The sequence below is a fragment of the Hypanus sabinus genome, chromosome 1, assembly GCF_030144855.1.
Source record: "Hypanus sabinus isolate sHypSab1 chromosome 1, sHypSab1.hap1, whole genome shotgun sequence".
Lineage (NCBI taxonomy): Eukaryota > Metazoa > Chordata > Chondrichthyes > Myliobatiformes > Dasyatidae > Hypanus > Hypanus sabinus.
Genome location: NC_082706.1, coordinates 178,165,037 through 178,188,831, shown reverse-complemented (window position 1 = coordinate 178,188,831; position 23,795 = coordinate 178,165,037). Strand labels below are relative to the sequence as shown.

Sequence of the window (23,795 nt, the reverse complement as noted above, 5' to 3'; positions counted from 1 at the left end):
ATGCTCTTTTTAACCTTTGAAATACACCATTTGTAGTTTTTAAGCCTTTTCACCTTCTGTATTTTATTGGCAAATGTGAATGATCCTCGTGTCACCAGCATATTATTATCAAAGGAAATCCGAATTATAAATATACTAATGCATTTTCTACTTTGATGGTGTCGTTTATTCTAGAAAGTAACGGTCACAGTTTCATGCCATTCAGCGATACTGCCTCATCCGTGCTTTTGAGCAACTCTAGAGGATCCATTCAATCAGGTTATGTTAGTTTAAGCAAAGAGTGCTCCTGCTCCCCTGCACCGATAGGCGGCGCTCTGGACGGCCGCCCTGATGGTTACAGTGCGCGAGTCAAAGCGACGGACGTTGGGGGCGTGGCCACGGTGGGTGAAGATGGCCGGTGCGAGTGGTAATGTAGCCCAGAAAACCTGGGAACTGGCGAACAACATGCAGGAAGTGCAGAGTATCGATGAAATTTACAAATACGACAAAAAGCAGCAACAAGAGATCCTTGCAGCCAAACCCTGGACTAAAGAGTACGTCTGAATTCTTGACTTATTGCTTATAATGTGAACATCCGCAGAGGAGCTGCAGTAGGCCCGAGCTTTATTATGTTGTCATACTGACTTGAAAGACCGAGAAGGATACCGCAATAATTATGAAATTACCAGCTTTTGTCTTTTCAGTTGAGAAAATTGAACTTGATTTTGAGACTAGCTTCCTAAACCTAATGCCGTAGGGTCTATTAGGCGCATTTTAAGTGGGCAATTGAGTCCTTAATGTAATGTTCTTCTGAGTTGGTCTAGAATGTTTGCTCCAAGTTTTAGGAGTGATATGAATGCTCAGTCTTCTGATATTCATTCATTTAGCTATTTGGCGGAGGTACTGTAGGTGGATGGCGGAAATAATATATGGGCTATAAGTAAGTCCTTTCAATGACTTGAGAAAATGGTAAAAATAGATTTGGTTTTTAATATCTGTACTGATAATTAAACCTGAATTTTTTGGGCAATCTACTTTAGGGATGTGTAAGCCTTAACAATTTAGTGTTGGCTTTTGGTTTGAAGTTTATTGGTCAAGAATCTTAGAAACCTAACACGAGGAAATCTGCAGATGCTGGAAATTCAAACAACACACACAAAATGCTGCTGGCAGCATCTATAGGGAGAAGCGCTGTCGACGTTTCGGGCCGAGACCCTTCATCAGGACTGACGAAGGGTCTCAGCACGAAATGTCAACAATCTTAGAAACCTGCTGTTAATATCAGAACCCTGAGATAAACAATTTTAAAATTTATATTTTTGGCTCCTTGACTTGTACCTAGGTGATTCATAGAAACAAGCTTTGGGCAAATTAGTGGAAATGTTTCCGCATTACATGTGTAGTTTTTGATAAAGTGGGGAGGGGGCGGAGAGAAATTTAGTGTAGTATGTAAGTGTAGTGATCTATCTTCAAGAGTGAGGTTGACAGAAAACTAGTTGACGAGTCTCTGACCAGAATTGAGGTAACCTGAAAATGGGCTTAGCAGTTATTTCATATTTCCAGCATTTTGTCTTTTTGCTTTTCACCAGTTTTTGGATGCACTGCCCAGGACTAAGCCAAATTTTTGATGAAATGCCAGGCCATCCACCATGCAGCTAGTTTTAATTTATAAAATGCTGCCCTGCATGAAATGAGCTGTTCCAATTTAGTCTGATATTTTTGTTCATATTGTATTTTTTATTTATTCACTCTTGGGATGTGGTCATTCCTTGCCACTTTTACAGCACAAATTTTACTTCCCAACTTTCATCCCATGTCTGAATATTGTAAGGTGCTACTGAGGAGCTGCAAATAGAACTGAATAATGATCGGTGATTCTTTCTCTCCACCTCCCCATTCACCCGCAACATAGAGTGCAGCACAGAAACAGACCCTTTGACCCACCTAGTCCATGCCAAACCACTTAAGCTGCCTACTTCCGTCGACCATAGCCCTCCATGCCCCTACCATCCATATACCTATACAAACTTCTGAAATGTTGAAATGGAGCTCACGTGCACCTCTTGCGCTGGCAGCTCGATCCACACTCTCTCAATCCTCTGAGTAAAGAAGTTTCCCATTATGTTCCCCTTTAAACTTTTCACCTTTCAGCCTTAACACTTGACCTTAGTGGAAAAAGCCTGCTTGCATTTACCCAATCTATACCCTCATAATTTTGAATACCTCTATCAAATTTCTCCTCAATCTTTTATGTTCTAAGGAATAAAGTCCTAACCTATTCAATCTTAACTTACAATTCAGGTCCTCCAGTCCTGGCAATATCCTTGTAAATGTTCTCTGTACTCGTTCAACCTTGTTTACATCTTTCCTGTAAGTAGATGACCAAAACCTCACACAATACCCCAAATTAGTCCTCACCAACATCTTAAACAACTTAAACAACTTCAACATAACATCCCACCTCCTGTACTCAATGCTTTCATTTATGAAGGCCAATGTGCCAAGGCTTTTGTAATGACCCTATTTACCTGTAATGCCACCTTAAATGAATTATTCACCTGTATCTCAGATTGCTCTTATCTACCACACTCCTCAGTACCCTACTGTTCTGTGTCAGACCTACCCTGGTTGGTCCCAGTGAAGTGCAACTCCTCGCACTTGTCTGTGTTAATCTGCCATTTTTGAGCCCATTTTTTTTCCAGCTGGTCCAGATCCTACTGCAAGCTCAGATAGTCTTTTTTCACTGTCCATGCCCCATCTTGGTGTCATCTGCAAAATTGCAGATCCAGTTAACCACAGATCAATGATTATCCAGATCACTGATAGTACCAACAAACATCAACAGACCCAACACTGATCCCCGCAGCACTTCACCAATCACAGGCCTCCAGTCAGAGAGGCAACCATCTGCTTCCACTCTCTGGCTTCTCCGACAAAGCCAATGTGTCATCCAAGTTTACTACCTCATCTTGAATACCAAGCAATGGAACTTTCTCGACCAAACTCTCATGTGGGACTTTGTCAGATGCCTCACTGCAGTCTTAAGTAGACAACATCCGCTGCCTTGCTTTCATCAACTTTCCTGGTAACTTACTCGAAACTATAAGATTGGTTAGACACAACCTACCATGCATAAAGCCATGCTGACTATCCGTAATCAGTCTATGTCTAATCAATACTCATATTTCGTCCCTTAGAATACCTTCCAATGGCTTTCCCACAACTGATGTCAGGCTCATCAGCAGATAATTCCCTGGTTTATTTTTAGAGCCTTTCTTAAACAACATTAGCAATCCTCTGGTACCTCCCCGTCTTAATCCTCTGATTAAAATATCTGTTAGGACCCCTGTAATTTCTGCACTTGCCTCCCACAGGGTTAGGCCTTGGGGATTTATCCAACCTAATTTGCCTCAAGACAGCGAATCTCTCCTCCTCTGTAATCTGTATAGGACCTATGACCTCGCTGCTGCTTTGCCTCACATCTACAGACTCTGTATCTGTCTTCTGAGTAAATACAGATGCAAAAAATCCATTTAAGATCTCCCCCATCTCTTTTGGCTCCATGCATGGACTACTATTCTGATCTTTCAGAGGACCAACTTTGTTCCTTGCAGTCCTTTTGCTCTTAACATATCTGTAGAATCCCTTAGGATTCTCCTTCACCTTGTCTGCCTTGGCAACCTCATGCCTTTTTGCTCTCTTGATGTCTGTCTTAAGTGTTCTCTTTGATTTCTTGTATTCCATAAGCACCTCATTTGCTCCTGCCTGCCTATACCTGCTATGCACCTTTTTGTAAACCTTAACCAGGGCCTCAATATTTCTTGAAAGTCATGGTTCCCTAAACCTGCTATCTTTAATTTTTATTCTGACAGGCACATATAAGCTTTGTATTCCCAATTTCACTTTGGAAGTCCTTCCACTATCTAAATACAGCTTTGCCAAAAAACAGCCTGTCCTAATCCACATTTGCCAGATCCTTTCAGTCACCAGCAAAACTGGCTTTTCTCTAATTTAGAATCTCAATCCAAGGTCCAGACCTATCTTTTTCCATATTTACTTTGGCAACAACTGGCATTATGATCATTGGATGCAAAGTGTTACCCTACACAAACTTCTGTCATCTGCCCTGCCTCATTCCTTAATAGCAATCAAGTATTATGCACTCTCTTGTTGGGATTTCTATGTACTGATTAAGGAAACTTTCCTGAATACATTTGACAAACTATCCCACGTAGCCCTCTTACAGTATGGGAGACCCAGTCAACTTGTGGAAAGTTAAAATTTCCTACTATAATGACCTTGTGTTTCTTGCAACAGTCTGTGATCTCGCTATGAATTGTTCCCTCATCCAGACTATTGGATGGTCTGTAATATAGCCCCATTAACGTGGTCGTACCTTGTGTATTCCTCAGTTCCACCCGTATCGTTTTCTTCATCAGTCCTGACTGACCTTAATCCATGACATTTTCCCTGACTAGTAATGCCACCACTCCTCCTTTAATCCCTCCCACACTGTTGCATCTAAAACAATGGAACCCCAGAATATCAGAGATGTCAGTCCTGCCCCTCCTGCAACAGAGTTTCACTAATGGCTATATTATCTTTATACCAGCTGTTGATCCATGACCTGACCTCATCTGCCTTTCCTACAAGGCAACTTGCATTAAAATATATACAGCTCAGGATGGTTGTTTTGTTCTCAACCTTTTGATTCCTGACTTTGTCTGAGGTTTCCACAACTTCTCCACTATCGATTATGGCACTCTGATTTCCCCTCCCCCTTAACTCTAGTTTAAACCTCCCATTGAGCACAAGTAAACCTTCCCACTCGGATATTGGTCCCATGTTCCCTGGAAGAGAGCCCAGTCATCCAAAAATCATCTTCTGACCCTCCCACACCAACTCCTTATCCACGTGTTTAAACTGTATGATCTTATTTATTGCCTCACTAGCATGTGGCCTGGGTAGCAACCTTGAGATCACAACCCTGGAGGTCCTTCCCTTTAACTTGGCACCTAACTCCCTGAAATCACTTTGCAGAGCATCATCACTCCTCCTACGTATGACATTGGTACCTACATGGACCACAACCACTTTAGTGTGCTGAGGACGTGATCTGAGATATCCCAGACCCTGGCATCCAGGAGGCAATGTACCATCTGGGAAATAAATTCTCATCCACAGAACTTCCTTTTTGTTCCCCTAACTAATGAATCCACTATCATCATAGCTTGCCTCTTCTCCCGTTCAGTGCCGGAGACCTGACTGTTGTGACTTCCCTCTGCAGGATCATTCTCTACCTCCCCCCCCCCCCCCCCCAACAGTGTCCAAAGTGGTATAATTGTGGAGGGTGTTGGCCACAGGGGTACTCTGAACTGGGTGTTTAACACCCTTTCCCATTCCTGACTGTCACCCAGTTTCCTGTGTCCTCCAGTTTGGGTATAATTACCTTTCTATATAACCTATCTATCGCCCACTCAGCCTCCCGAAGATCCGGAGTTCATTTAGTTCCAACTCCAACTCCTTAATGCAGAGTCCATACTGTTCTAACTGAGCAAATACAAAGAAGGAAAGCAATAAATAAACTGTGGAGAAAAAATATCTACTTACAGCTTTGCTTTCTCTCACTGAAGCCCCGAACAGCTAGAGCCTCAAAATCCCCAGACTAACACTGTCCATTCAACGATGGCAGCACCAACAATGGCCATTTTGTTTGCCCCTGCCTTATTTTGATTTGTTTTTGCTAATCAATCCTGACATTATGCAAGCCAAGCCTTTGATGAAATAGCTGTTGATAGTTGGTTCAAGGATACCACTCGAGTAACCTAGAGAATATGATGGAACAAATGGATCTTGATATTTTCATCTATGAAAGGTAGTAGGTGCTGAAGGCTTATGGGATGCTGACTTTTATTAGCTAAAGCCTAGAATATCAGAGCAAGGAGGTCATTGGACAATATGATGTAACATTAGATCCCAGCCAGATTATTGTGTGGTGTTTTGATTGCCACACTATAAGGATGTGATTGAAGTGGAGATTTACCTGGAATGGAATGTTCATTTTCAAGAAGTCTTAGATTGGCTTGGTTTGTTTTCATTGAAGCAGAGGATCCTGAGAAGTACAAAATTGAGGGGTCATGTCGAGGTTAGATGGTGAGAAGCTTTGTTCCAAAATGGAGATAGCATACGTTTAAGGTGAGGAGGGGTATATTGGATCTTAAGTAATTTTTTTCTTCTGACTAGAGGATGGTTGTATCTGTAATGCACTTCTTGAGATGGTAGACAGTATATCGAAGATGACCAACAGTCATCTCACTGTGCATGTTGGGTGTTCTCATTTCCTGAAGCAGAACATAAGGAAAAATGCAGTTACTCCTTTTTGCTCTGACCTTCAGCCTTTATTTTGCCATTGATCATTTTTTAAAATACAAGAATATTAATTTTTATGTTAATTAGTTTTTCTGACACTTTTGTATTTTTAAATCTGGTATTGAGACTAGTGTAGGAATCACATGAAAGAGGAACTGTATTCCATGTTAACAAATTGGGGGGGGGGGGAAATGATTTTTTTAAACCCTGAATAGGTCCTTCATGATGACTGACAGTGTCTGTGACCAGAAATATAGATTTTTTTGCACAGATGCTGCCTGACCTGTTTCAGAATTTTCTTATTTATTTCAGTCTTCATGTTTGAGCTTTTCTTTCCAGAAGAAATAAAATTGATTTTTTTTTCTAATCATAATATCATTTCTTGCAGCCATCATTACTTCAAGTATTGTAAAATCTCTGCCCTCGCACTTTTGAAGATGGTGATGCATGCCAGGTCAGGTGGAAACTTGGAAGTGATGGGCTTAATGCTAGGTAAAGTGGATGGAGAGACAATGATCATAATGGACAGTTTTGCTCTCCCTGTGGAAGGAACAGAAACAAGAGTCAATGCTCAGGCTGCTGCTTATGAATATATGGCTGCTTATATAGAAAATGCTAAACAGGTATGTTTATAACATTAGATTTTTCCACTTTCTCAACTGATGTAGTTTAAAAAGCACTTTATACTAAATTGACTTTTTAAATCTAGCTCAAAAGCTGTTTAAAATACGAGTAATGTGTACAATGATTATTTCCAATTATTCTTAGATACAACAACAGGAAGATTAGCTACAGGTGAGGTACTGGAGGATTGGTGAATAGCTTATGTTATTTTTCTGTTTAAAAAAGGCTCTAAAAATAAGGAAGGAAATTTTTGGCCATTGAGCCAAAAAGTAATGAGAAAGTTATTAGAAGGTATTTTAAGGGGCTGGATAACTGAGAATTTGGATTGATATGGAGTGGTTGGGAATAGTTAGCATGGCTTTGTGCATGGCAGGTCGTGTCAAACCAAACTTAAGAGTTTTTTTGAGAAAGTTACCAGGAAAGTTAATGGAGGCAAGACACTGGATGTTGTCCACGTGGACTTTCACAAGGCATTTGACAAGATCCCTCATGGGAGGTTGGTCAAGAAGGTTTAGTCGATTGGCATTCAAGATGAGGTAGCAAATTGGATTGGACATTAGCTTTGCAGGAGAACACAAAGTGTTTGCAGATGGTTGCCTCTCTGACAGGATGCCTATGACTGGGGGAATGCCACAGGGATCTGTACTGTCTCCATTGTTTGTCACCTGTGTAAATGATCTGGATGATAATGTGGTTAACTAGATCAGCAATTTTGTGAATGACACCAAGAATGGGTGTGTAATGGACAGCAAGGAAGGCTATCATGGCTTGCAACAGGATCTGGACCAGCTGAAAAACAACAGATAGAACTTAATGCAGATAAGTGTGAGGTATTGTGCTTGGTAGGACCACTAGGGTAGGTCTTACATGGTAAATGGTAGGACACCGAGGAGTGCAGTAGAACAAAGGTATCTGGGAATACAGGTCCAAAGTTCATTGCAAGTGACAGCACAGGTAGATAGAGCCATAAAGAAGGCTTTTGGCACATTAGCCTTCATAAATCAACGTATCGAATATAGGAGTTGGGATGTTGTATTGAAATTGTATAAGACAATGGTGAGCCCGAATTTGGAGTATTTTGTGCAGTTTTCGTTACCTACTTACAGAAAAGATGTAAATAAGGTTGAAAGAGTACAGAGAAAATTTACAAGGGTGTTGCCAGGACTGGAGGTCCTGAGTTACAAGGAAAGAATGAATAGGTTAGGACTTTATTCCTTCGAATACAGAAGATTGAGGTGAGATTTGGTAGCTATACAAAATTTTGAGGGGTGTATATATAGGGTAAATACAAGCAGGTTTTTTTTCCACTAAGGTTGGGTGGAACATCTAGAGGTCTTTGGTATAAGGGTGAAAGGTGAAAAGTTACAGGAAACATGAGGGGAACCTTCTCGGTGTTGTGAGCATGCAAGCTGCCAGCGCAAGTGGAGCATGTGAGCTCAATTTCAATGTTTAAGAGAAGTAAATGGATGGAAGGGTTATGGAGGTCTATGGTCCCACTGGAGGTCAATGGGAGGAAGCATTTTAAATGGTTCAGCATGGACTAGATTAGGCAAAGGGCCTAATTCTATGCTGCACGACTATGACTCTATGCCAGACATGTAGGATTTGTACAGTTACAATATTATCAGTCTTTCCCATTCTAAATTTATTGGTGTAAATTCCCTGTGCCTAGGTTGATAATATTTTTCTATGTAAATACCTAAGTCTTGTGGCTCTGTTCATTGGCTTCTTGTAAACCGTTCATCCTGCTAGAAAAATAATAAATAGATTTTAGGCTTTATTAAATGGAATGTCAGTGTGTCCAAAATTACACAACTGAATTAAATTTGGTTAATGTTATTAATTGGATTACCTTTACACACTACTGAAGGAAATTGTGCTTAACATTAAATTTGACTGCAGATTTGTTTTTGTTCAGGACCATGATTCTGGATGGTTCAGTTAACAAAGGTGCTCTATATTGTTCCTCATGACTTATCGATACCAATCAATTATATAGAAAAATTCTTTTAATTGAAATTCATATTTCAGTTTCTTTGCTTTTCCTCATTTTTGAAAAAATAAGTAAGTTACAGAAGCACAATATTCAAAGTAAATTTATTATCTGTGTGTGTGTGCGCCCATCCGTCCGTCCTAATAGCTAAGCTAGTAACAGGCGGCCTGCTTTCCAAAAGGCATAAAGTTAAAGATGACACAATTCTTTTAATTTTCTAAGCAAGATTGCTTTTTTATTTCCATCTTTAACAGCTTCAAAATAACATGGGAAAGGGGCTCAAAGCAAACGTTTGGGCACCCTGCATGGTCAGTACTTAGTAACACCCCCTTTGGCAAGTATCACAGCTTGTAAATGCTTTCTGTAGCCAGCTAAGAGTCTTTCAATTCTTGTTTGGGGTTTTTCCACCCATTCTTCCTTACAAAAGGCTTCTAGTTCTGTGAGATTCTTGGGTCATCTTGCTCGCACTGCTTTTTTTGAAGAGTATCCACAGATTTTTGATGATGTTTAGGTCGGGGGACTGTAAGGGTCATGGCAAAACCTTTAGCTTGTGCCTCTTGAGGTAGTGCATTGTGGATTTTGAGGTGCGTTCAGGATTATTATCCTGTTGTAGAAGCCATCCTCTTTTCATCTTCAGCTTTTTTACAGATGGTGTGAAGTTTGCTTCCAGAATTTGCTGCTATTTAATTGAATTAATTCTTCCCTCTACCAGTGAAATGTTCCCTGTGCCACTGGCTGCAACGCAAGCCCAAAGCATGATCAAATCCACCCCCATGCTTAACGGTTGGAGAGGTGTTCTTTTCATGAAATTCTGCACCCTTTTTTCTCCAAACTTACCTTTGTTCGTGCGTCCAAAAAGTTCTATTTTAACTTCATCGGTCCACAGGACTTGTTTCCAAAATGAATCAGGCTTGTTTAGATGTTCCTTTGCAAATATCTGACGCTGAATTTTGTGGTGAGGATGCAGGAAAGGTTTTCTTTTGATGACTCTTCCATGAAGGTCATACTTGTGCAGGTGTCGCTGCACAGTAGAACTGTGCACCACCACTCCAGAGTCTGCTCAATCTTCCTGAAGGTCTTTTACCGTCAAACGGGGGTTTTGAATTGACTTTCTAGCAATCCTACGAGCAGTTCTCTTGGAAAGTTTTCTTGATCTTCCGGACTTCAACTTGACCTCTACAGTTCCTGTTAACTGCCATTTCTTAATTACATTACAAACTGAGGAGGTTGCTACCTGAAAACGCTTTGTTATCTTCTTACAGCCTTCTCCTGCTTTGTGGGCATAATTTATTTTAATCTTCAGAATGCTAGGCAGCTGTTTAGAGGAGCCCATGGCTGCAAATTGTTGAGACATGGTTTGAGGAGTCTGGGTATTTTTAAAGCTTTGAAATTTGCATCACCTGACCTTACCTAATAATTCTATAAAACTCTAGTTAGGCCACACTTAGTACTGTGTTCAGTTCTGGTCACCTCACTATAGGAAGGATGTGGAAGCATTGGAAAGGGTACAGAGGAGATTTACCAGGATGCTGCCTGGTTTAGAGAGTATGGATTATGATCAGATTAAGGGAGCTAGTGCTTTACTCTTTGGAGAGAACGAGGATGAGCGGAGACATGATAGAGGTGTACAAGATATTAAGAGGAATAGACAGAGTGGACAGCCAGTGCCTCTTCCCCAGGGCACCACTGCTCAGTACAAGAGGACATGGCTTTAAGGTAAGGGGAGGGAAGTTCAAGGGGGATATTAGAGGAAGGTTTTTCACTCAGAGTGGTTGGTGCGTGGAGAATGCACTGCCTGAGTCAGTGGTGGAGGCAGATACACTAGTGAAATTTAAGAGACTACTAGACAGGTATATGGAGGAATTTAAGGTGGGGGGGTTATATGGGAGGCAGGGTTAGAAAGTCGGCACAACATTGTGGGCCGAAGGGCCTGTGCTGTACTATTCTATGTTCTAAGATGACTGTGAACAAGCCATAGCCCTAACAAGCTAATTAAGGTCTGACACCTTGGTAGAAGTTACCTGAGAGCTCAAATCTCTTGGGGTGCCCAAACTTTTGCATGGTGCTCCTTTCCTTTTTTCCCCTACTCTAAAATTGTACAAAAAAAAAATCCACGAATCTTGCTTAAAATGTTAAAAAGAATGTTTCATCTTAACTTTGACTTTTGGAAAAGAGCTCATCTTCTACTCACTTAACTATTTATAGTAATAGAAATTTTGACCAGGGGTGCCCAAACTTTTGCATGCAACTGTATCACCATAAATCCCTGAGATTCATTTTCTTGTGGGCATTCATAGTAAATACAAAGGAGCCCAATAAAATCGATGAAAAGCTGTACATAAAGATAGAGAAACAACCAATGTTCAAAATACAAATTGTGCAAACACAAAAACACAATATTATACAAACCCCATTTCCAGAAAAGTTGGGATATTTTCCAAAATGCAATAAGAACAAAAATCTGATGTTAATTCACGTGAACTTTTATTTAACTGACAAAAGTACAAAGAAAAGATTTTCAATAGTTTTACTGACCAACCTAATTCTATTTTGTAAATATACACAAATTTAGAATTTGATGGCTGCAACACACTCAACAATAGTTGGGACAGGGGCATGTTTACCATTGTGTTACATCACCTTTCCTTTTAATAACACTTTTAATCATTTTGGAACTGAGGAGACTAATTGTAGTAGATTTGCAATTGGAAATTTTGTCCATTCTTGCTTGATATAAGACTTTAGCTGCTCAACAGTCTGTGGTCTCCATTGTCTGATTCTCCTCTTCATGATGCACCATACATTTTCATACTGGCAACAGGCCAGTCAAGTACATGCACTCTGTGTCTACAAAGCCACGCTGTTATAGCCCGTGCAGAATGTGGTCTGGCATTGTCCTGCTGAAATAAGCATGGACGTCCCGGGAAGAGACGTCACCTTGATGGCAACATATGTCTCTCTAAAATCCTAATATATGCCTCAGAGTCAATGGTACCTTCACATACATGCAACTCACCCATGCCATGGGCACTGATGCACCCCCATACCATCACAGATGCTGGCTTTTGCACCTTCTCCTGATAACAATCAGGATGGTCATTTTCATCTTTGGCACGGAGAACTCGAAGCCCGTTTTTTTTTTCCAAAAACTAGCTGAAATGTGGACTCATCTGACCACGGCACATGGTTCCACAGTCTTTCGGTCCATCTGAAATGAGCTCGGGCCCAGAGAACTCGCTGGCGTTTCTGCATAGAGTTGGTGTATGGCTTCCTCTTTGTGTAATACAGTTTCAAGTTGCATTTCTGGATGCAGCGACGGACTGTGTTAAGTGACAATGGTTTTCCGAAGTACTCCCGAGCCCAGGTGGCTATAATTGTCACAGTAGCATGACTGTTTCTTAGGCAGTGCTGCCTGAGGGCTCGAAGATCATGCACATTCAATAGTGGTTTCCAACCTTGCCCTTTATGCACTCTCTGAATTCTCTGAATCTTTTCACAATATTATGTACTGTAGATGTTGTAAGACCTAAATTCTCTGCAATCTTGCATTGGGAAATGTTCCTTTTGAACTTACTAACAGTTCTCTCACGAATTTAGGCACAAAGGGGTGAGCCACGACCCATCCTTACTTGCAAAGACTGAGCCTTTGATGGACGCTACTTTTATACCCAGTCATGATACCTCACCCGCTACCAATTAGCCTGCTTAATGTGGAGTCTTCCAAACTGGTGTTACTTGAATATTCTGTGCACTTTTCAATCTTATTTTAACTCTGTCCCAACTTTTGAGTGTGTTGCAGCCATCAAATTCTAAATTTGTGTATATTTACAAAATACAATAAAGTTGGTCAGTAAAACTATTGAAAATCTTTTCTTTGTACTTTTGTCAGTTAAATAAGGGTTCACGTGAATTAACGTACCACAGATTTTTTTTTATTGCTTTTTGGAAAATATCCCAACTTTTCTGGAAATGGGGTTTGTAAATAAAAATTGAAAATTTGAGTTTAGTTGAGCAATGCATTTTTACATAATTCTGTGGGTGAGTACAAGGATTATGTGTGCTGAGGCAAGGCCTGGAGAATATTCTTTGTGATGGTAACTGCCTATGGATTTGAAATTTAGCTTGGAATTAACTGTGCTAGAGGCTAAGTTAAGTGGTTTTGAGGGTTGGTAAATAGTTTAATTTCTCAATATTTAGTTAAGAGGAAATTTCAGTGCTTCTAAAACAGGTTTTATGTTGACGATTCTGTCATTGCAGCACCATCATAAAACTTCAGTGAGGGCTGGAACCTTGTGTTGTCACTATATTTGGAATCTGACCCCATGTGTGTACCTGCTAGTAGAAGAATGTGAAAAAGAAAGATAAGGGCAGTGAGAAAAGAGGCATTTTGTAGAGATAATTCAGTTATGTTAGGATAGGTCAGAGTGGAGCCAAGTATTTGGTAATCATACCAAATTGGATAATCAGGGCTGCAGTAATTATGATGGTGAGTATTGCACAATGATTACAAAGATGATTCTTGATTTTGCTTTGAACCACATTGTTGAAAGTAATGGAACTTGGAGTAAGTGAACCAAGTTGTCAAGAGCCAGCTCAATGATTTTTAGAAAGGAAAGTGATTCGAAAGTTACTTAATAGCTTTCTTGGTTAAAGATCTGCAAGGGGGCAATGAAGTTAATTTTTGAAGTAAAGTATTCAGATTTTCTTGTAGATGAGTTGCAGAAGTTGGCATGCAGTTGCAGTAAGCATTTGAAAAAGAACATAGCATATTGGCCTTTATTACAAGAGGATTTTAGGTTGGAAATGCTTAACTATTGTTACATTTACGTGGGTTAACTTGTAGGTTGAGTCAGTAGTAGGGAAGGCAAATGAAATATTAGCATTTATTTTGAGAGGACTAGAATATAAAATTAAGGATGTAATGCTGAGGCTTTAAGGCATTGGTCAGACCACACAGTATTGTGAACAGAGATTAGGAGGGATTTCCTTAGCCAGACTGTGTGAATCTGTGAAACACATTCCTACAGCTGGCTGTGGAGGCCAAGTCATTGGGTATATTTAAAGTGGAAGTTGATAGGCTCTTGATTAGTAAGAGTGCCAAAGGTTAAGGGAAGAAGACGGGAATGGGGTGGGTGATGGAGATAATAAATCAGCCATGATGGAGGGGTAGAGCAGACTCGATGGGCTGAATGGCCTAATTCTGCACCTATGTCTTATTTTATGGTATCGTTGAGGCCACACTTGACGTGCTGTGTGCAATTTTTTTTTAAGGAAGTATATTCTGGCACTACAGACAGTCCAAAGGAGAATCACAAGGCAAATGCCTGAGAGAAGACTCCAGAGGTTGTGCTCTCTGGCCCTAGACTTTCCCATGAAAGGAAATGCCCTCTCCACATCCACTTTATCTAGGCTTTTCAATAATCAAAAGGCTTAAATGATATCCCTCCATCCCATTCTTCTAAACTCCTGTGAGTACAGGTCCAGATCCATCAAACACAAGTTTCCATTGAACTCAATATGTTTGCTGATGACACCACAACTGAAGGCCATATCTTGGGTAATGATGAGTCTGAGTACAGAGAGGAAATTAAGAACCTGGTGGCATGGTGCAAAGACAGTAACCTATCCCTCAAAGTCAGCAAGACAAAGGAATTGGTTGTTGACTTCAGAAGGAGTAGCGGACCGCACAACCCCATCTACATTGGTGGTGTGCAGGTGGAACAGGTCAAAAGATTTAAGTTCCTCAGAGTGAATATCACAAATGACCTGACGTGGTCTAACCAAGCAGAGTCCACTGCCAAGAAGGCCCACCAGTGCCTTTACTTCCTGAGAAAGCTGAAGAAATTTGGCCTGTCCCCTAAAACCCTCACTAATTTTTATAGATGCACCATAGAAAGCATTCTTTGGGTGCATCACAACTTGGTAAGGAAGTTGTCCTGTCCAAGACTGGAAGAAGCTGCTGAAGAAGCCCAGCATATCACACAAACCAATCTTCCATCCTTGGACTCACTTTACACCACACTCTGTCGGAGCAGTGCTGCCAGGATAATCAAGGACACGACCCACCCAGCCAACACACTTTTTGTCCCTCTTCCCTCCAGGAGAAGGTTCAGGAGCTTTAAGATTTGTACGGCCAGATTTGGGAACAGCTTCTTTCCAACTGTGATAAGACTGCTGAACAGATCCTGACCTGGATCTGGGCCATACCTTCCAAATATCCAGACCTGACTTGCACTACCTTACTTTCCCTTTTCTACTTGCTAATTGATTTACAATTTAAATTTTTATATTCAATTTGTACTTCAGGGAGCGCGGTGCAGAATCAAATAACACTGATAATTGTACACTCTAGTATCAATTGTATGGAGACAATAAAGTAAAGTAAACACTCCGTACATTAACCCTTTCATTTGCAGAATCATTTTCGTGAACCTCCTTTAGACCCTGTCTGCAATAGATTCAGCACATCTTTTCTTACATAAGGGGCCCAAAACTGCTCATGTGGTGCAGTCTGACCAATGCTTTATAAAGCTGTGGAGCAATACATGTCAAGTTTATTTGTCATTCAACCATGTGTGAGTATATCACCATAAAAGGCAGTGTTCCTTCAGGGCTAAGGTGTAAAACACAGTACCAATAGTACATATGGTTACTGTTTCAGAAAAACAAAGTCACAAAGAAAGAAAACTAATATAGCCCAAGTCTTTAAATGGCATGTTAAGTTGTCTTGGTCCAGCTAGTTTGTCCAGTAAGCAAACTGGAGGACAGCGGGGGCCAGCCTGGTATGGATTCTGGCATGATTCAGAGGCTCTTGCGTATCACTTCGGTATCTCCACTCCTGGATGGCTGCAGTAGGCAACCCTGCAGCATGGGCCTAGTCCTTGCCACAGCAGAGGCAAAGCAGCTGTTGGTCTGTCCAGTGAACCAGACTTGCAGTATTCTACGTAACCAATGTACAACAGGGTCTTGCAATATGAAGAAAAACATCCAAGATAATCTCGGCACGATGATATGCAAGAAGTCCAGGCAAAAACACAATAACAGTATATGGTTAATCCGGCTCCATTGCTATTGAGCAATTTGCTGATGGGATAGTGCTGCAGTATTTGATGTTCTTAGCATCCAGCAGTGACTTGTGATGGTAAGATAAATGTACAGGGCAAACAAATATACCTTTGATTTGATGTAGAGTAGCCACAGTATCTGAGTGCACTGCCATTTTACTGGAAGATTATTATCTAGTCCTAATGTAATATATTCTAGTCCTCTCTGATGTCTTCAAGTGGCAGGCAGCAGCAGTGTCTGCACCTGGGACCCAGTCAACTTCTCTGGCCCATCCACCAGCTTCTCCTTCTCCATCTCGTTCGCTGGAGAGTTAGACAATCTTCTATCCATGCTGGTATCTTTCCTGTCATACCATGGGCTCTTATCCTGTTAAGCAGCTTTGTGTGGTAACTTGCAAAAGGCTACCTGAAGTTCAAGTAAACTACACTGACTGTCTGTTGTCTATTGTGCCTGTGATTTGTAAGGCAAGATTCCTCTTAAGGACTTTGGCCTGTTCTATAATGCGCCTCCAAGTATGCCAAAACCTCATTCTTAATAATAGACTCCAACATCTTCCCAACCATTGAAGTCAGGCTAACAGGCCTATAATTTCCTTTCTTTTGCCTCCTTCCCTTCGGAAAGAGTGGAGTGACAATTTTCCAGTTCTTTGGATCATTCTAGAATCTCATGATTCGTAAAGATCACTGCTAATACCTCCATAATCTTTTCATCTACCTCTTTCAGAACCTTGGGGTGTAGTTCATCTGGTTCAGGTGACTTATCTACCTTCAGACCTTTCAGCTTCCCAAGCACCTTATCCTTGGTAATAGTACCTACACTCACATCTGCCTGCTTACACACTCGAATTCTGGCACACATCTGGTGTATTCCACAGTGAAGCCTGATGCAAAATACTTAATGAAATTATCTGCCATTTCTTTGTTCCCCCATTACTATCTCTAGTGTCATTTTCCAGTGATCTAATATCCATTCTCACCTCTTTTACTTATATGTACATCTGAAGAAACTTGTATCTTTTTATTGGTTAGCATCTTTTCTCTCACTATTTAGTTGCCTTCTGTTGGTTTTTAAAAACTTCCAAGTCTTCTAACTTCCCACTAATTTTTGCCATATCATATGCCTTCTCTTTTGTTTTTATGCTGTTTGACCTCTATTTATTTATCTATACTGGGCCTTCTGAAATGCTCACAAAAACTGCAACAATTGTTGTTCTGCCATCGTCCTTGCTAGTGGCCCCTTCTAATCGACTTTGGCCAGCTCTTCTCTCGTGCCTCTAATTTTCTTTATTCCACTGTAATTTGATCTTTTAACTTCTCCCTCTCAAACTGCAGGGTGAATTCTATGATCACTATCTCTTAAAGGTTCCATTACCTTAAGCTTTCTAATCAAATCTGGTTTATTACACAACACCCAATCTAGAATTGCCTTTTCCCTTGTGGGCTGAACCACAAGCTGTTGTAAATCATCATCTCATTGCCATTCTGTATATTCCCTCTCTTGGGATTCAGCACCAACTTGATTTTTCCCATTTTACCTGTGTACTGAAATTCCACCAAGACTATTGTAACATTGCCCTTTTTTACATGCCTTTTTAACCTATTGTTAAACCTATTTGGATTCTACATCTTCTAGTCCTATGTTAACTTTTCTAAGTATTTGATTTAATTTTTTAAGAATAGAGCCACCCCACTCCCTCTTCCTGTGCTTTCAATACAATGTGTATCCTTGGATGTTAAGCACCTAACTGATTTTTCAGCCACAATTTCCCAGGTACTGGAAACTAACAAATTTTACAACGATAGTCTCATTTCTCAACAGCTTAACTACTTAAAAATCTCCAGCAATAATTTATTTCTGAATCTTTTACTCCATTTCTCAGTCCTTATTTTTCCTCTTTGTTTGCTTTTGTACTTGATTTAGCATTGAATTAAATAGTTTGACTTGCACTTCCTGATTTTAAAATCTGCATGCCAGAGTCAGGATTTTTCAAGTTGATTAACAAGTTGCAGTAGTTTGGTCTGTTCACCAAATCCCAAATGCCCTGAGCAGAAATGGAATTATAATTACTGCAACTTCCTGTACATAAGTCTTTGGGTATGTGTAATTAACAGCTTTCACTGCTCATTCATCATTAAAATCTGGGCTGAGATCTTTAGAATCAAACCTAACTTTGTACAATGATGGTTTTGTATGTTTGTTGTTAGTCAAGTTTCTCTTAATTAATATATTTGGTTAATTTGCTACCTTTTCTATTCAGATACATATTGGAATATTGCTTTCAGTTTCTCCATCAATAATTGCATTATGTCAGCTTAATTTCAATAAAAATGTACAGAAACCATTTGGTCAAAAAATTCTCTAGTCTGTATAAACACAATGGCAGTTCCTCCATCCTATTGTGGGTTCATAGAATTAAAATGCTATGCCTTCTCTGCTCTGCACTTCGCATGCACCAAACCACCTAGCCAGATGTACAAGCTCCTGAATGCACATTTTATCCACCCCACAATCATCCCTTCTTCAATCCTCTAAGTTTCTCATTGTCAGATTACCTGCAGAGCAAGAATCTGATATCTGTAATCAATGTTCATCCTTCTGTTGTTGAAGTCTAGAATTTCTGCAAGTTGAGATTTAATTAGTGTCAAAGAAATCTTTACCTCATTATTCAACCGATTATTTCTGACATGGACAGGAATCCATCTCTGAATAAACTTGTAACTTGGTTAGCTTTGTGACTTTTTTGCTCAAAAGGAGAGTAGGTTGATGAAATCTGTGCAGGAGCATGGTGAGAAATGCAGTTAAGCAGAGTCTGAAAGAGATGAGCTGGAGTTGCAAATATCATGCTGACAAATCAATAAAGGAATGTGATACAATTCTTAAGTACATAAAAGTAAGGGATAAAATATTTTTATTACCTTCTAGAATGTTATTTAGATGTGAAAGAAGACTGTTCAAATAAGTGGCAGTCCATTTGTCCTCCATTCCAATGCTGATTTATAGTATCACCTAGGCCTTACTCTATATTGAATCAATCCCATTTAGGACTGTGATACTTGACATACAGTGGTGCTAGAAAGTCTGTAGACCCTGTAGAATTTCCTCTATTTCTGCATAAATATAACCTAAACTGATTGGATCTTCACACGTTCTAAAACTAGATAAAGAGAACATATTTAAATGTGTAACACAAATTTTAATTGTTAGTTTATTTATTGAGAAAAACAATCCAATATTTTGTGTGATTGTTGGAAAAGGTATGTGAACCTCTGGGGTAATGCCTTCTACAAAGGCTGTTTGGAATTAGGTGTAGCTATCAATGGGTTGAGATTAGAGATGTGGGTTGCAGAGGTCATGAAGCTGGAAAAGGCTACAAATGCTTGAGTGTTCATCAGTCCACACTAAGGGAAATTGTCTACAAATGGAGAAAACTCAGTACTGTTGCTACTCTCCCTAGGAGTGGGCATCCTACAAAGATTACACCAAGAGTACAATGTGCAATACTAAAGGAGGTAAAAAAGAACCCAAGGGTAACAGCAAAAGAACTGCAAAATCTTTGGAACTTGCTGAAGTCTCTGTTCATGTGCCCACTATAAGAAAAACACTGAACAAAAATGATGTTCATGGAAGGACATGGCAGAGGAAACTACTGCTCTCAAAAAAAAAAACATTGCTGCGTGTCTCAAGTTTGCAAAAGACCACCTGGATATTCTACAATGCTTCTGGGGCACTATTCTGTGGATAGATGAGACGAGAGTTGAACTTTTTGGTAGAAATGCACAGTGCTATGTTTGAAGGATAAAGGGCACTGCACACCATTACTAAAATCTCATCCCAACTGTGAAGCATGGTCGAAGGAGCATTATGGTTTAGGGCTGCTTTGCTGCCTCAGGGCCTGGACAGCTTTTAATCATTGAGGGAACAATGAGTTCAAAACTATATTAAGACATTTGACAGATTTATGGGCAGCAGTTTGTCACTTGGAAGTTTAATAAAAGTTGGATAATTCAACAAAACAATTATCCAAAACACAAGAATAGATCAACAATAGAATGGTTTAAAAAGAAAAAAAATGTGTGTTTTGGACTGGCCAAGTCAAAGTCTTAACCTTAATCCTATAGAATTGTTGTGAAAGGATCTGAAACTAGCAGTTAATGCAAGGAAGCCCAAGAACATCCCAGAGTTCAAGCAGTTTTCTGGCCAAAAATTCCTTCAGGCCGATGTGGAGGTCTGATTAATGGTTACTGGAAATGCTTGGTTGAAGTTATTGCTGTACAAGGGGTCACACCAGTTACTGAAAGTAAAGGTTCACATACTTTTTCAAACAAATACATGTAGTTTTGGGTATTTTTTCTCAATAAATAAATGAACAAGTATAATGCTTTGTTTTTATTTAATTGGGTTCTCTTTAGTTTTGGGACGGCTGAATATCTGATCTAATTTTAGGTAATGTTAAAGTCTGTCTCGAGTCTTATAGACTATAGACTCGTGCTTATACCAGTTTCCATGGCGTGAAGTGACAGAGTACTAGACCCGACCCCCCTCCCCCCACCGAATAGGATGCCAGTCTATTGTGAGGTTAACCCTCAGCATTTTACCGGTACCCATTTTTAGCTGGGTGGACTGGAGCAGTGTGTGGTTAAGTGCCTTGCTCAAGGACACAACATGTTGCCTTGGCTGGGGCTCGAACTCACGACTTTCAGACCACTAGTCCAACGCCTTAACCACTTGGCCACGCGCCACATTTTAGGTCATATTTATGCAAAAATAGAGAAATTTCTACAGGATTCACAAACATCCTTGCACGACTGTAGATATTAAAGAACATAGAACAGTAAAACACAGGAACAGACACTTCAGCCCACAATGTTGTACAGAACCAATTAAATTAATAATCAAATGGCCAACTAAGCTCTTCTGCCATCACAATGGCCATATCCTTTTTCCTCACATTTATATGCCTATCTAAATGTCTCTTAGAAGTCCCTAATGTATCTGCCTCTATCACCACACCATGCGTTATATTCCAGAAATCAACCCCTCTCTTTGTGGGTGGGAGGAGAGAAAAATTGCCCCTCACATCTCCTTTGAAATTACCTCCATTACCTTAAATGTATCCCCTCTAGTATTAGAAATTTCAACCCTGGGGAAAAAGATCCTGTCTGTCTTTTCTAACCATGCCTCTCATTTTTTTGTCCAACCTCTTGTTATTGCACATGCCCTCTAATCCAGGCAACACTGTGGTAAACTTCCTCTGCATCCTCTTCGGAGTCTCAATATCCTTTCTTTAATAGTGACCAAAACTGTATGCCATATTCCAGATGCAGCCCAACCAAAGTTTTATAAAGCTGCAACATAACTTCCTGACTTTTGAACTCAATGCCTTGATGAATAAAGGTAAGCATGACATATGCCTTAACCATCCTATCAAACAGTGAGGCTATGAACTTGGATTCCAAAATCCCTCTGCTCATTAACACTATGAAGGGTCTTACCCTTAATGTACTGTCTCTTTTGCATTTGACCTACCAAAATACAATATTTCACATTTAGCTGGGTTAATCTCCATCTGACATTTCTTTGCCCATATCTGCAACTGTAACCACATTGCAGCCATTTCTATATCATGCAGTATTCTTTGCCAACTTGTACACTGTTCATACCACTAATATTCATATTATCTGCAAGCCTATAAAACCACCCATCTACATTTTCATACAGATCTTTTATGATTTATATACTTACATCATAAACAGCAGAGATCTCAGTACCAATCACTGCTGAACACTACTAATCGCAGACTTCCAGCCTGAATCATGTCCCTTCAATCACTGGGCACCATTTGTTTTCTATGGACAAACCAGTTCTGAATATATATGGCCAATTTACGATGCATTCCGTAGATCTTAACCTTCTGGATGAGCCTTCCATGAGGGATCTTGTAAACAGTTTACAAAAAAATCCATGTAGATAACATCTACCGCTCAGCCTTCATTAATCACCCTCATCAAAAAATCAATTTAGTAAGACACTATGTGCTCAGCTACTAGCCATTCCAGCTCTCCCTAATTAGGCTATGGTTTTCCCATGCTCAAAAGTCCAATTCCTACGAATTGTCTCCAGTAGCTTCCCTACCACTGACGTGAGACTCTCTGATACAGGATTATCATAAAATCATAAGACATAGCAGCAGAATTAGGCCATCTGGCTTATCAAGTCATATCATGGCTGATCCATTTTTAAAAAATCTCCTCAACCCCAGTTCCTGGCCTTCTCCCTGTAACCTTTGATGCCATGTCCAATCAAGAACCTACCAGCCTCTTCCTTAAATACACCCAACGACCTGGCCTCCACAGCTGCATGTGGCAGCAAATACCACAAATTCACCACCCTTTGGCTAAAAAAATTCTTCACATCTCTGTTTTGAAAGGGTGCCGCTCTATTCTAAGGCTGTGCCCTCTTGTCCTAGACTCTCCACCATGGGAAACATCCTTTCCACATTCACTCTTTCCAAATCTTTCAACATTCAAAAGGTTTCAATCTTTCAATCCCCCTCATCTTTCTGACTTTCAGCGAGTACAGACCCAGAGCCATCAAACATTTCTCTTATGATTACCCTTTTGTACCTGGAATCATCCTTGTGAACATCCTCTGGACCATCTCCAATGCCAGAACATCCTTTCTAATATGAGGGGTCCAAAACTGTTCACAATACTCAAGGTGAGGCCTCACCAATACCTTATAAAGCCTCAGCATCACATCCTTGCTCATGTATTCTAGACCTCTTGAATTCGCCTTCTTCACCACCAACTCAACCTGCATGTTAGTCTTCCAGAGTGTTCTGCACAAGGACTCCCAAATCCCTTTGCATCTCACAGTTTTGGATTTTCTCCCCACTTAGAAAATAGTGTGCATATTTATTTCTAACCCAAAGTGCATGACCATGCATCCCCTTTATCTATCCTTCATTTCCTCAAAGAATTCCAACAGGCTCGTCAGGCAGAATTTTCCCTGAAGGAACCATGCTGACTTTGTCCTATCTTGTCATGTGGCACCAACTACTCCATCATCTCATCTGTAACAATTGACTCTACACCTTCTCCCATATCCCAGTCCACACACCTTCTCCCATATCCCAGTCCTCACACGTTCTCTAACGTCTTCCCAACCACTGAGGTCAGGCTAACTGGTCTATAATTTCCTTCCTGCTTTCCTAAAGAGTGGAATAACATTTGCAATTTTCCAGTTTCTGGCACCATGCCAGAGTCCAATGATTTTTTTTTTGAAAGATTTCTAATGCCACCACAATCTCTAATGCTATCTCTTTCAGAACCTTAGGGTGCAGTTCCTCTGGTCTGGGTGACTTAAGTACCTTTAGGTCTTCCAGCTTTTTGAGCACCTCCTCTCTTGTAATAGTAACTGTACCCACTTCTCTTCCTTCACACACTGCAACATCAGGCATTCTGCTAGTGTCTTCCACAGTGAAGACTGATGCAAAATACTCACTTAGTTCATCAGCCATCTCCGGGTCCCCTGTCATTATTGGTCCTGCTTCATTTTCTAGCGGTCCTATATCCACTCTCATTTCTCTTTTTAACATTCTTGAAAAAGCTTTTACTATCCACTTTGATATTATTTGCTAGCTTGCTTTCATATTTCATCTTTTCCCTTCTAATGATTTTTTTTAGTTGCTCTCTGTAGGTTTTATAAAAATTTCCCAATCCTCTATCTTCCCATTAATTTTTGCTTTGTTGTATGCCCTTTCTTT

At 40.2% G+C, this 23,795-nt stretch overlaps 1 protein-coding gene across 1 annotated transcript in view; it reads left to right on the top strand.

Annotated features, from left to right (window-relative positions):
• Positions 1 to 363: 363 nt before the first annotated feature.
• The window catches only part of cops5 (COP9 signalosome subunit 5), a 41,309-nt gene continuing 17,877 nt past the window's right edge, over positions 364 to 23,795 (top strand). The window contains exons 1-2 of the mRNA XM_059982334.1: positions 364 to 533; positions 6,737 to 6,971. Coding sequence (XP_059838317.1) covers positions 391 to 533; positions 6,737 to 6,971 — 378 coding nt within the window. The 5' untranslated portion in view covers positions 364 to 390. The remainder of the gene's footprint in view (positions 534 to 6,736; positions 6,972 to 23,795) is intronic.